Raw genomic sequence first — 13,062 nt, 5'->3', positions numbered from 1 at the left:
CCACATGCCTCTCAAACTCCACTTTGGATAGACCTCAAAAGGTTGGAAATGCCTGTGAGGGCTCAGAGGCAAAGCAAGGCATCTCATGTATTCTAGTCAGCTAGGTGGACTTGCTTCTAAAAGCAGTTTGCTAAGCACCAGCAGGAAAATAGGAAAGAACAGCCCAAACCTGGAGATGCTGTCATCAGCTGTACTGAGGACTACTTGGAACCCTTACAGAAGCTTCATTTTCACCTGAAGAAGGCACCAGTTTTTCTGGGAGATTCATCCTTTTATATACATGGCTCATTTGTATATCTGAACATAGCTACTGGTTGACTAGCATGGAGCAACTGCGTGTGGGTCTATGTGGTGTGCTACCAGAACCTTCTGAGATATGGACCTCAGCAGCACTTGACTGACAAGGGGTCATCACGTAGGGAACTCTTGACTCTTGCATAAAAGACTCTGCTAAGAGCAGTGCTCACCACCTAATGCCATTCCAGGAACAGGGGCTTCTAGAGGATGACTGGAGCACAGTGAGGGGCAGAGTGACGGCCGGTGCTTCTGGGTTCCCTCCAACAGCACTCAGACAGCAGGGGAAGACAGACAATGATGTCAGTGGAAGGAGGTGTCAGACTTGGAGCTTCCACAACCCCAAGACACATACAAGAAGCCCAGGGGGACCCCTCCAGAGCAGCCAAAGAAAAGGCAGAAAGTCATTTCTGTGACAGTCAAGCAGTAATTTCAAATAAAGCCGTTTATCCTAATGTCCTTTGTTAGAACTTACAACTGAAAATACAGACACATTTATCATTTAAGGGGGAAAATCTGGTATGTTCTCTTCAGAGAAATTTACTTGGAAAAGGCAGGTATCTAGAAAGGAGTTGTGTTAGAAAGCTCAGCACACAAGGCAGGAACTACCTCAATACAGACATTTTAATAAGTAAATACATGCTTTAGTGTCAGTGGTGGGGAAGACATAAGCAGATGGCTGCCAGGCAGAGCCACACACTCAGTATTCCTCCCCTTCTTCAGCCTCTGCTTCCACGGAATCCACGCCCACCTCTTCATAATCCTTCTCCAGAGCTGCCAGGTCCTCGCGGGCCTCTGAGAACTCCCCTTCCTCCATGCCTTCTCCCACGTACCAGTGCACAAAGGCCCGCTTGGCGTACATGAGGTCAAACTTGTGGTCCAGGCGGGCCCAGGCCTCTGCGATGGCAGTGGTGTTGCTGAGCATGCACACGGCCCGCTGCACCTTGGCCAGGTCTCCCCCAGGGACCACGGTGGGGGGCTGGTAGTTGATGCCCACCTGCCAGAGAAGGAGAAAGGCAGTCAAGTTTATAGGGACCTTGGAAAAGATAGTTCACTCCAAGTTGGCCACAGTGGACACTGATCAAACTACAAATACTCATACCATCTTCTAGGGAATGAATAAAAGATTTTGATTCTTGTAGACCAGGCTTTCTTCAAACTCAAGAGAGATGTGCCTACCTCTGCCTCCCAAGTGCTGGCATTAAAGGCATGTGCCACCACACCTGGCTTAAATAAAAGATTTTAAAGTTCTTACTTAAACCACCAATGGCCAACCTGGAAACAACACACTGAATCATCTACACCTACAGTACAACAAAGGTGAAAAAGGAGAAGCCTACCCAAGGCATACTGTTTGCTTAGTGAAAAGAAAGCTGGGGGGGCTGGAAAGATGGTCCAGCTCTTAAGAGCACTGGCTGCTCTTCCAGAGGTCCTTAGCTAATTCGCAGCCACCACATGGTGGATCATAACCATCTACAATGTGATCTGATGTGCTCTTCTGATGTGTAGGTGTATATGCAGGCAGAGCACCCTATACATAATAACAAGTTAATAAATCTTATAGGAAAAAAACTGACGGAAATTTTCATGTGTAGAAAACACCCATGAGGCTCTGATGGTGTAAGAAATAAGGCTTGGGGCCTGGATGCGGTGCTACATACCTTTAATCCTCACTCTAGGGAGGCAGAGACGGGGGATGTCTGTGAGTTTGAGGCTATCCTGGTCTACACAGTGATTTCCAGGACAGTAAGAGCTATACAAAGAAACCCTGTTTTGAAAAATCCAACCATCGAACCACCCCCGCACCCCAAAACAACAATGAGAATAAACCAAGACAAGAAAGAAGGGTTGGTAGTTGACAGTTCTAAGAAAAAGGGTTCCCAGGATTATTCACAAGTGTCACATTACTTAGCACCTTAACTACTCACTACCCATGCTTTCTTTGGAGCCTGACATGGAAAGGGGACTTCTTCCCACAGACTGTCGCTTGCTTAGTTAGAATGTCATAGCACCCATCCTACCTTAAATCCCGTTGGGCACCAATCCACAAACTGGATGGTGCGCTTGGTCTTGATGGTGGCAATAGCCGCATTGACATCCTTCGGGACCACGTCGCCCCTGTACAGCATGCAGCAGGCCATGTATTTGCCATGGCGAGGGTCACACTTGACCATCTGGTTGGCTGGCTCGAAGCAAGCGTTGGTGATCTCTGCCACTGACAGCTGCTCATGGTACGCCTTCTCAGCGGAGATGACCGGGGCGTAGGTAGCCAGCGGGAAGTGGATGCGAGGGTATGGCACCAGGTTGGTCTGGAATTCTGTCAGGTCCACATTCAGGGCCCCATCAAACCTCAGGGAGGCTGTGATGGATGACACGATCTGCCCAATCAGACGATTGAGGTTGGTGTACGTGGGACGCTCAATATCCAGGTTGCGCCGGCAGATGTCATAGATGGCTTCATTGTCCACCATGAAAGCACAGTCAGAATGTTCCAGCGTCGTGTGTGTGGTCAGGATGGAGTTGTAGGGCTCCACGACCGCTGTGGACACCTGGGGGGCGGGGTAGATGGCAAACTCCAGCTTGGACTTCTTGCCGTAGTCCACTGAAAGCCGCTCCATGAGCAGAGACGCGAACCCAGATCCTGTGCCGCCTCCAAAGCTGTGGAAGATGAGGAAGCCCTGCAGTCCCGTGCACAGATCTGCCTGTGGGAAAGCCAGAGCGTGTAAGCCAGTGACCGCAGAGCCACACCATGCCCTCCACGCCCTGCATTTGTGACTTCTGTTTCTGCAAACTGATCCAGTTCAGACTGTCTACAACACACAGGGGCACTTGGAATACAAGGAACACCGTGGATGTGTCTCAGCACAGGATGTGTGTAAGATGTTTTGGTAAACTCATGATGTATTCCTCACTCTCACAGATTTCCCAAAATGACTGTGCTTGAGTTTTATGCCAACCTGACACAAGCTACAGTCATCTGAGAGGACGGATCCTTCATTAAAAAAAAAAAAAGCCTCAAATGATCAGGTTGTAGGAAGTCTGTAAGGCATTTTCTAATTTAGTGATTGGTGGGGGAGGGCACAGGCCATTGTGCCATCCCTGGGGTGGTGGTCCAGGGCCCTGTAAGGAAGCAGGCTGAGCAAGCTAAAGGGAACAAGCCAGTAAGCAGCGCCCCTCCATGGCCTCTGCATCAGCTCCTGCCTCCAGGGTCCTGCCCTGACCTCCTTCAATGATGAGCAGAGCTGTGGAAGTGGAAGCTAGTTAAACCCTTTCCTCCCCATGATGCTCTGCTCATGGTGCTTCACCACAGCAACGGTAACCCAACAAGACAGTGACCCCACCACCATTAACGCTGACTCTCTGGGCCAGGACAAGCGCCACACGGAGCCTCCTCTGCGATCCTCTCACCAGTTTCCGGATGCGGTCCAGGACCAGGTCGACAATCTCCTTGCCAATGGTATAGTGGCCTCGCGCATAGTTGTTGGCCGCATCTTCCTTCCCAGTGATCAGCTGCTCTGGGTGGAAGAGCTGCCTGTAGGTTCCTGTGCGCACTTCATCTAGAGAGAGACCATGTGCTCTGTGAGTCTTTCAGTTCCACTGTGCATGTCTGTCTCCAGGGTCTCCTGGCCTTTGGGGACACAAACACCACACATGACACTCTCCGGTTCTTACTAACTAGGCCCCAGCACACAGTGCACAGCCTGGCTCTTCTGCAGAGGTTTCAGTGGGCTTCTGCCACTCTGCCAGGAAAGCCTCCACCCAGGGCCCAGGCACCTACCGACCACAGTGGGCTCCAGGTCCACAAACACTGCTCTGGGCACGTGCTTGCCAGCTCCAGTCTCACTGAAGAATGTGTTGAAGGAGTCGTCCCCGCCGCCAATCGTTTTGTCACTTGGCATCTGACCGTCAGGCTGAATGCCATGTTCAAGGCAGTACAACTCCCAGCAGGCATTGCCAATCTGGACGCCTGCCTGCCCCACGTGGATAGAGATACACTCACGCTGGAAAACAGAACAGACACTTGACTCTCTGGCTCACGTGAACCTGTATGGCTGACTGACAGATAATTATGTATAGTACCTCAGTATCTCTCTTCAGGCTTTTATTTACAACAATGGCTCAGGTGTTCCTTTACTCTCTATTAAACTGCCCATTGGTATGGATGTGCAAGCCCATGATTCCAGTACTCAGAAGCAAAGATTAGGTAGAGTGCATGTTCAACCCTATCTCAAAACACACAACACAAACACACACACATAGAGAGGAGAGAGAGGGGGGTAGAGAGGGGGAGAGGGGGAGAGGGTGAGAGTGAGCGGGAGCGCGCACGCATGCGCCCAGTGGCAGGCAGGGGGCTGGTGGGGGTTGGGGAGGGAGATTTGTTTCCTCTAAATTTGCCCTACTTGGATATATAGTTTCACTCACCCTGGCTGACCTCAACCAGTGGCAATTCTCTTGCCTCAGCCTCTCCCGTGCTGGGATCCTGGATGTAAGCTGCCACCCAAGGCTGGCCAAACTATTAAACAGCAGTTAGCCCAGAGCATAAACATTTGCCACTCTTTAAAAACATGGTTAGTTTAAGACTTGGAAACCATGCAATGCTAACAATAGTTCATCAGGGATAGTCACAGCAATTCTCAGAAAAATCTGTCAGGGTTTACCTTAGCCTGACAGAAGGATAGGATATTCTCCAGCGAGGACTGCCATTATAGTTCCCAGGTCACCCAGGCAAAGCCTGGAGAGTCACAGGGTCTTCTATCTGCCCATCTAGATCAGCCTTTTTTTTTTTTTCCCTTTTCGAGACAGGGTTTCTCTGTGTAGCCTTGGCTGTCCTGGACTTGTTTGTAGACCAGGTTGGCCTGGAACTCACAGCGATCCACCTGCCTCTGCCTCCTGAGTGCTGGGATTAAAGGTGTGCACCGCCAAGCCCCGCTTAGATCAGCCCTTTTTAATCAATCTCTATGCCACTGTGAGTACAGTAAGCTGGCTCAAGCTCATGCACACATCTGTTTCCAGTCAGTTAATAATCTTCACTAAGATACCATCTCACTTGGAGCAACTGCTCTTCCTTTCAGGCCTCGGAATGGAACCCTCACAGACATTGTTAAGTATTGACCTGCTGCATTATCCTGAGTTTTATATTTATTTAAAAATTTAAGGACAGGCTGGAGAGATGGCTCAGAGGTTAAAAGCACTGGTTGCTCTTCCTGAGGTCCTGAGTTCAATTCCCAGCAACCACATAATGTCTCACAACCATCTAAATTGAGATCTGGTGCCTTTCTCTGGCCTGCAGGCACAAATACAGACATAGCACTGTATACATAATAATAAATTTTTTTGAAAAGGCGTAAGAAAAAATTTTAAGGAAATTCTGTTTTGTTTTGTTTTGTTTTAACTTAAGGGACTGGTTACATATTCCAGGCTGGCCTGGAGAATGCAATCTTTCTGTTTCAGTATACAGAGTGCAGGGATTATAGGCATGGGCCACCATATCCAGCTTTTAGCTTCTTTAGCCCTACACTTATATAAGTTGCACATTTTATGATTCTACCCAATTGATCAATTATAAATAGAATATATATTCCATGCAAGGACCTAATTACACTCAGCAACCACTTGTTCAATTTTAAACAAACACCTGGAGGTTAAGTGAAAAATTTCAGGAGTATGTCACAATATATAAGCTATAGAAAGTGTGTCCTCCCTAAGGAACATGGCTAGCTATCAGTGTGGATATAAACTTTATGTTTTTGTAAACCATGGGTCCTTGAGCATAATTTCACAGAGAACACCGTTGCAATGTCATGCAAACTGCATGCATGTTCTTGCTGTTTGTACTCATGCATGCTTCGGCTATGAAACGTGGCATGCACCGTCCAGCGCGCTACCTCTCAGGAGCAGAAGCTCACTTAGTAGCATGAACAGTAAGTGACTCCTGCTTGTGGGCAACTGAAGAGTGGAACAGCAACTGTTTCATCGACCGCCGCAAACAGTAGGTGTCAACTGCTGTCTAGAGGACAGGAAGGGGCATTTACTAAGAGTGTTTCTACCCCTCGGACAGGCCTCAGAGTCCTCTCTGAGCTTTTCAGGTGGCTGTTTTGTGATGCACGGAGGGCTGCAAAGGCCCAACCCCCTGCTCTCTAATTTCCTGTCAATTTTCCTTTTCTTTCTTTTGTTTGGAGACAGGGTGACACCATATAAGTCTGGCTGACTCAAACTCACAAAGATAAAGCTTCTGCCTCTGGGGTGGTGGGGTCAAAGGCATATGCCACTATGCCGGGACACCAGTTTCTTAATAAAAGCAAATATAGGTCTTGTGAGATGGCTCAGTGGTTAAAAGCAGTTACTGCCAAACTTGACGACCTGTTTTCATCTCTGGGACCTACTTAGTGGAAGAAGAAAACATCTCCTGTAAGTTGTCCTCTGATCTCATCTCCACTGGAAGCTACGTGCACATTCATTCAAACTGATGTCATAAAAATATAAAGCAAATAGAGTTCCTTATCTCATTTCTTAAAGGCTCAACAAGGCTTCTTCTAAAATGTCCCAAAAATAAACAGGACGCCCCACCCCCCGAAAAGAAAAATTACAAAGATTCTTCAATGAAAAAGACAGATTTTTAAAAAAACAAATAGCAAGATTCTACTTAGTTTGCAGGTAATTCAAGTTTTCAAATGATTATTTGAAAAGGTATATCCAAAAACATTGTGCTGGTTATTTAGCTCTGCTCAACTTGCCACAAACTAGAGGCACCTGGGAAAAGGGGACGTGAAAATGTCTGTGGAGCATTTTCCTGACTAATGGTTCATGTGGGAAGGCCTGACTCATCATGGGCTACTTAGGGGGTGGTGGAGCAAGTCAGTAAAGAATATTCATTCATCCATTGCTCCTTCAGTTCCTGCCTAGGTGTCCCGATCACAAACTATAACCTGTAGCCAATTAAATCCTCCCTGATGTTGCTCTGGTCAGTGTTTTATCACAGCAACAGGAAAGCACATTAGCACATGTTGCCAAATTCCAGAATGATGGGATTAATGTGCTTTCTCAATGAGAAAAAAAATTTTTTAATGAAAAAATAATCACCAGGCCAGCCAGGGTGGTTCATTACACTAACCAGGCAACTAGGAGGGTGAGGCAAAAAGATGAGTTTGAGGTTAGCACAGATGATGAGACCCTGTCACAGAAACATAGATAAATTCTAGCTGTTTAGACCTAGATTTTATGTCATTTCTAACTACGTATTCCTTTTCAGTGAATACAAATCCTTAATAAGTTTTCTGCTGGAGAGATGGCTCAGCAGTTAAGAGCACTGTCTGCTCTTCCAGAGGCCCTGAACTCATGGTGGCTCACAACCATCTATACTGAGATCTGGTGCCCTCTTCTGGCTTGCAGGTGTACATGCAGGCAGAGCACTTATATACATAAAATAAACTTAAAAAAAAAAAAGTTTTCTGCTGGGTTGGAGAGCTGGTTAGGAGAACACTCTCTTGACAGGAGTAGTGTGGTTCCCAGGCTCCTAACTGCCTGAGTGCAGTTCCTGGGTCTTCAATGTCCTCTTCTGGCCTCTCTGGGAAACAGGGACACATACTTTTCACAGACACACATGGATAACAATTTCAAACAAAGAAAAACATTTAAAATAGGGTCTCAAGTTTCTTCTCTCTTTTTTTGAAATTTATTTTCTTTCTCTTATTTTATTTTTCTTGTAGCCTATGCTAGCCTCAAATTTACTCAGAAATCCAATTTTCCTGCCCCAGCCCATCTTGTGCTTGGGAAGGCATGCCACAGAACACAGCTCAGATTCACTTTCTAACATGAACAAATTTATACCACTTATAAACTACACAACATGCAAAACACTAGTAGCCACAAGACACATAGAAGATCTTTGGGGAAGCTGGGCAGAGTTGTTGCCTGTGATCCTAACACTGAGCAGAAGCAAGCGAGGGCGGGGATACCGGGCTCCAGCCCAACACGGGCTATGAGACTGTCTTAAAATTCCAAGCAAAGGCTCTTTGGATTATGTAACTTTTACTTTCCCACGGTGAATATTTGACCAGAAAGCTTGGGAGCTTCTAGAAATCTTCTGAAACCAATGAAACTGCTTGTTCTCTTCGTCGAGGGCACTGGTATGGGGAAACAAACAAAAGCTTCTTTCCAAAATCCTATCTGCCACCATCTTTTGTTGCATTTTCCTGAGTCTGGATCCTAACAGGCTGGGGCTGGTCTCAAACTCTCGAGCCCTTTTCTTTTTCGAGACAGGGTTTCTCTGTGTAGCCTTGGCTGTCCTGGACTCTCTTTGTAGTCCAGGCTGGCCTCGAACTCACAGCGATCCGCCTGCCTCTGCCTCTCAAGTGCTGGGATTAAGGGTGAGCGCCACCACGCCCGGCTTCTCGTGCCCTCTCCACCCTGCAGGGACTGCACGCAGGAGCTGCACCCCACCAGCCTGGCTCCTCACAGGACCTAACACAGGCGCATGTCGCTCGCACTCGCGTGTGCGGAGTCAGGAGGAAAGCGCGCACTCCTGGGCTGCTTTGCCTCCGCTCACCCTCGCAGGAGCCCGGGCTGGGAGGAAGCCCCAGGCTCCGAGGAGATGGCGGTCTCCCTCCCGTGGGAACCACCCACCCTCAGACGCCCTGAGCCCGGCCAGCGCGGCCTGGGGCGGCTCTCACCATGCTGAACTCCGCACACCAGCTCCGCTGCCGCCTCCTCAGCCGTTCCTCACCACTGTCCTCAACCGCCTCTCGCCTGCGCGCTCAACAGCCCAGGCCGCATGCGCGGGGGCTCATTGGCCCAGAGCGCCCCAGGGGCGGGCTTAGGCCCCACATCTCACTTAGGATTGGATGTGGCTGTGCTGGCACTTTCTGATTGGATGTGGCTTTGGCGGGAATGCTCTGGAGTGGCTGGAGGGGGACGAGCACTGAAGAGCAGTTGGAGACTGGGGGTCCGCGCATCCCCGATGTCCGGCTTAGGTCAGCACAGGCGGGGTGTTGGGGGGCTTGCTGGTGTGCGCATGCGCAGGGGAGGGGCTCCCTTGCAGGTGCGCACACGTGCATCCCTCAGTCCTTGCTTTTCCTGCTCTCACTTCACCTCACCTCACACCGCCTTACCTCACCTGGTGCAGAAAAGCTGTAGATCCCGCTTCTTCAGAGACTTGAGTTTCTGGGCACCTGTCGAGTCCTGCGTTGCGACCCAGCGCCCTTTTGGAAGTCTGTGTAAACAGCTGTCTATTCCGACGTTATTTTCTGTGGGAGAGGGTGTGGAAAGGGTTTGGCTGCATGGCTCTGGCTGGCCTCCAAGTCTGTGCAACCCAGGCTGGCATAAATTGAAGCTGTCTCAGCCTCCCTCAGAGCTGAGGCTATAGATGTGCGCCATGTGCGGTGCGGTCAGACCCTCGATCTGCAAATTTGGGGAAACACAAGTTAGTCAATATACCTTTCCTTCCTCCGGATATCTAACTGCAGGTAATTGAATAGTAGGCTGTATCATGCTGGGTTTTGTTTTCTGGTTTTTTGTTTTTTAATTTTTGATACAGTCTTATGTATCTCACCCTGGTTTTAAATTCATCTGTAACCAAGGATGGATCTGAACTCGCGATCCTCCCGTCTCCACCTCCTTTAACTGGGATCGCAGATACACAGGTCAAGCCAGGGAACAAACCCATGGCCTCAGACAGGCTTGGCAAGCACGCTACCAAACCCAGCCACACCCCTCACCCCCAAGGCTGTGTTTTAAAGAAAGGTTTATTTTTCTGATTGTGAAATTAAGTCATTCGGAGTAGAAAGTAAAAGGGTGAACCACAGGCAGGAGAAAAATCTCTGCAAAAGTCCTATCTTGCTACAGGACAGGAGATAAAAAAGGCAAAACAAAAAACAAAAAACAAAAAAAAAACCTCTTTGAACAACAGCAAGAAGACAATCTGACTGAAAAGTGGACCAATGACCTTAACATAAAACCTGAAAGGAACAGACTCTGCACACCAGAAGTCATCAGGGAGATACCAACTGAACCAGGGAGATGGCACGGCACATGCATCAGAAAGGCCAAAGTCCAGAGTGCTGACACCACCAAGAGCTAACACGGGTGTGAGGTGAAGGGAACGCCCACCCAGGGCTTGCTGGACTGTGAACAGCTGCAGCCTCTGGAAGGAGCTTCCAGTTCCCTTCGCCTTACCTCTGCTCTGCAACTGCACTGCTTGCACAAGTTTTATCAGATTTATCCATAATTCTGAGAACTTGGCAGCAGCCAAGGCATTTTTCCAGTAGGTGAGCTGTGAGCTGTCCAGGTGGAATATGATTCACAGAAAAGAAATGAGCTGGCAAGCAGTGAGAACTCAGGAAGGAACCATAATGGACACTGCTAAGTGAAAGAAGCCAGTCTGAAAGGCTACATGCTAAAATGATTCCAACCTGAGACAGTCAAGAAAAAGCAAAAGTACACAGGCGTTAAAAACATCAGGAGCCCCGACCTGCTCAGAAGGCCCCAGTTTTGTTCCTAGCAGCTAGCATCCTACCATGGCTGCCTTTCAACTGCCTGTTAACTCCTGCTCCAATCGATCCAAGGCCTATTTTGGCCTTTTAAGAGTTCCTGCATTAATATGTGTATACTGACCACATTAACTCACATAAGTAAAACTTAAAAAAAAAATACTTTAAAAAAATTAGGTATTCCCAAGAACCTGGAGGAAGGGAAGATAAATAGGTAGCTGGAAGAAGCTTTGGGGCAGTGAAATTACTCCTGTGATATTACAATTATGGCTCATGATGCTATACATATCTCAAGACTCTAGAGCTGTGCAACCTAACAGCCCTAGTGTAACCTCTGCTAAGTGGTGTCAAGTATCAGCTAGAACAAAGGTTTCATGTCAGTGGACCATGTTCATAAATGGGGAAGCTATGTGCAAGATGGAGGGGAAAGGGCGTGAGAGATCACTGGACTTTCTGAACGTATTTTCCAAGAGTCTAAAGCTTCTATTGAAAATAAACACAACAAAAATCCAGGCACAGTGGCACAGGCCTATAATCCCAGCACTCGGGGAGACAGATGCAGGCGGATCTCTGTGAAGCCAGCCTGACCTACAAAGCGAGTCCAGGACAGCCAAGGATACACAGAGAAACCCTGTCTCAAACAAACAAACAAACAAACAAACAAAAACTCCTACAGTCTTTCTGTTCTTCCTTTTTCCCTTCCCCCCTTGTTTTTTCAAGACAGGGCTTCTCAATGTAGTCCTGGCTGTCCTGGAACTTACTCTATAGACCAGGCTGTCTACCACTCCTGACACAGTATTTTAAGAAAAGAAAATCTAGACCCAAGGCTATAGGCAAGGAGTCTCTGTCAAAGTCAACAATAAACAACAGGAACCAAACAAGAAAACATCACTTTGCTTCCATTCCATAGCCTCTGTCCACTGTTTTCTTATTTCTCTCCTCTTTCATAATCAAGCTTCTTACTATTTACTCAGAGTAAATACCGAGCGCTTTGTTTGCTAGACGGCTTTTTAAAAGTACCTAAATCAGGCGTGGCGGTGCACGCCTTTAACCCCAGCACTTGGAAGGTAGAAGCCGGCAGATCTCTGTGATTTGAGGCCTGCCTGGTCTACACAGTAAGTTCTAGGCCAGCCAGGGACACATTAAAACCCTGTAATCCTGCCTCAAAAAAGAACAAACAAACAAACAAAAACCCAACAAAACAAAACAAAACCAAAACAAATAAAAAATAAAACTAGCAACCATAACAAAAGCACCCAAGATAGAAATCGGTGATTTATATTTCTTGAATGCCTACTGTGCACCAAAAACTTCATGGAGATTATAAAAACAAAAACAACAAAACAAAACTAAACAGTTCTAGTGATGATACCCCAGGGCCTTGTACACACTAGACAAATACTCTACCACTCAGCTATGGCCCAGCCTTCTGTTTACTTTTTATTTATTTTGAGAAGGTCTTACTAAATCCTCCAGGTTGGCCTTGAACTTGTAATCCCCTTGCCTTGACCTACTGAGTGGTTTCCACCAGCGTCAGCTAGACTGTTTCTACTGGCTGCTCATCAAAGTCTTACTACTGCTAAGCTGGGCATGGTGGCACATACCTTTAATCCCAGCTGTCTAGATGCCAAGGCAGTGTTCATGAGTCCAAGGCCAATCTGGATTTCACAGACAGACTCTGTCTTAAAAAAAAAAAAAAAAAGAAAGAAAGAAAATGAGGGGAGAGACTGGAGAGATGGCTGAGTGGTTGTGACTTTTCCAGAGGACTGGAGTCAGGTTCAGCATTTACATGGGGGTGACATGGAACTGCCTGTAACTCCAGCTGCAGGGGATCTGATGTCCTATTCTGGCCTTGTTGGGCACATGTGCACATCCATCCTCTCTCTCTCTCTCTCTCTCTCTCTCTCTCTCTCTCTCTCTCTCTCTCTCTCTCTCTCATACACACACACACACACACACACACACACACACACACACAAAATAAATAAATTTTAAAAAGAAAAAAAATCCAAATGCCTGGTGTAGTGGCACACGCCTTTAATCCCAGCACTTGGGAGGCTGAGGCAGGCGGATTGCTGTGAGTTCGAGGCCAGCCCTGGAGTTGCCTGCTAAGTCCCTTAGCTTTCTTAAAGCCCTTTGGAGCCTCTGTCACCTTTTCCCTCTTGTCTTCTTGCGCCACCCTGGAAGTCTCAGAGGTAATCTGTGCCCTCCTGGGCGTCTTTCTTTCCTCTCAGCTCCCACTGGGAACCTGCGGAAACTGGTCGTGGAGCTCACTTTGCAGCCC

At 47.7% G+C, this 13,062-nt stretch overlaps 1 protein-coding gene across 1 annotated transcript; it reads right to left on the bottom strand.

Moving 5' to 3' along the window:
• Window positions 1–900: 900 nt before the first annotated feature.
• Window positions 901–9,119, bottom strand: LOC311588768 (tubulin alpha-3 chain). The gene is made up of 5 exons (XM_084766708.1): window positions 8,964–9,119; window positions 4,073–4,295; window positions 3,703–3,851; window positions 2,316–2,996; window positions 901–1,291 (listed from the first exon to the last, which is right to left on the bottom strand). Exons 1-5 carry the CDS (start codon window positions 8,964–8,966, stop codon window positions 995–997), a joined length of 1,353 nt encoding a protein of 450 aa, XP_084622834.1. The 5' UTR covers window positions 8,967–9,119; the 3' UTR covers window positions 901–994.
• Window positions 9,120–13,062: the final 3,943 nt, after the last annotated feature.

The sequence above is a fragment of the Acomys minous genome (assembly GCF_964271855.1).
Source record: "Acomys minous genome assembly, chromosome: 17".
NCBI lineage: Eukaryota > Metazoa > Chordata > Mammalia > Rodentia > Muridae > Acomys > Acomys minous.
The sequence above is the reverse complement of the archived record's forward strand: the minus strand, read 5'-3'. Positions and strand labels throughout refer to the sequence as shown.

Bases quoted from the DNA above. Each gene is read 5' to 3' on its own strand.
- LOC311588768 (XM_084766708.1), bottom strand. The intron at 3,852-4,072 runs GTAGGTGCCTGG...GTCTCTCTCTAG, and splicing joins CCTGGAGCCCACTGTGGTCG to ATGAAGTGCGCACAGGAACC. The intron at 1,292-2,315 runs GTAGGATGGGTG...CTTCTCTGGCAG, and splicing joins GGTGCCCAACGGGATTTAAG to GTGGGCATCAACTACCAGCC.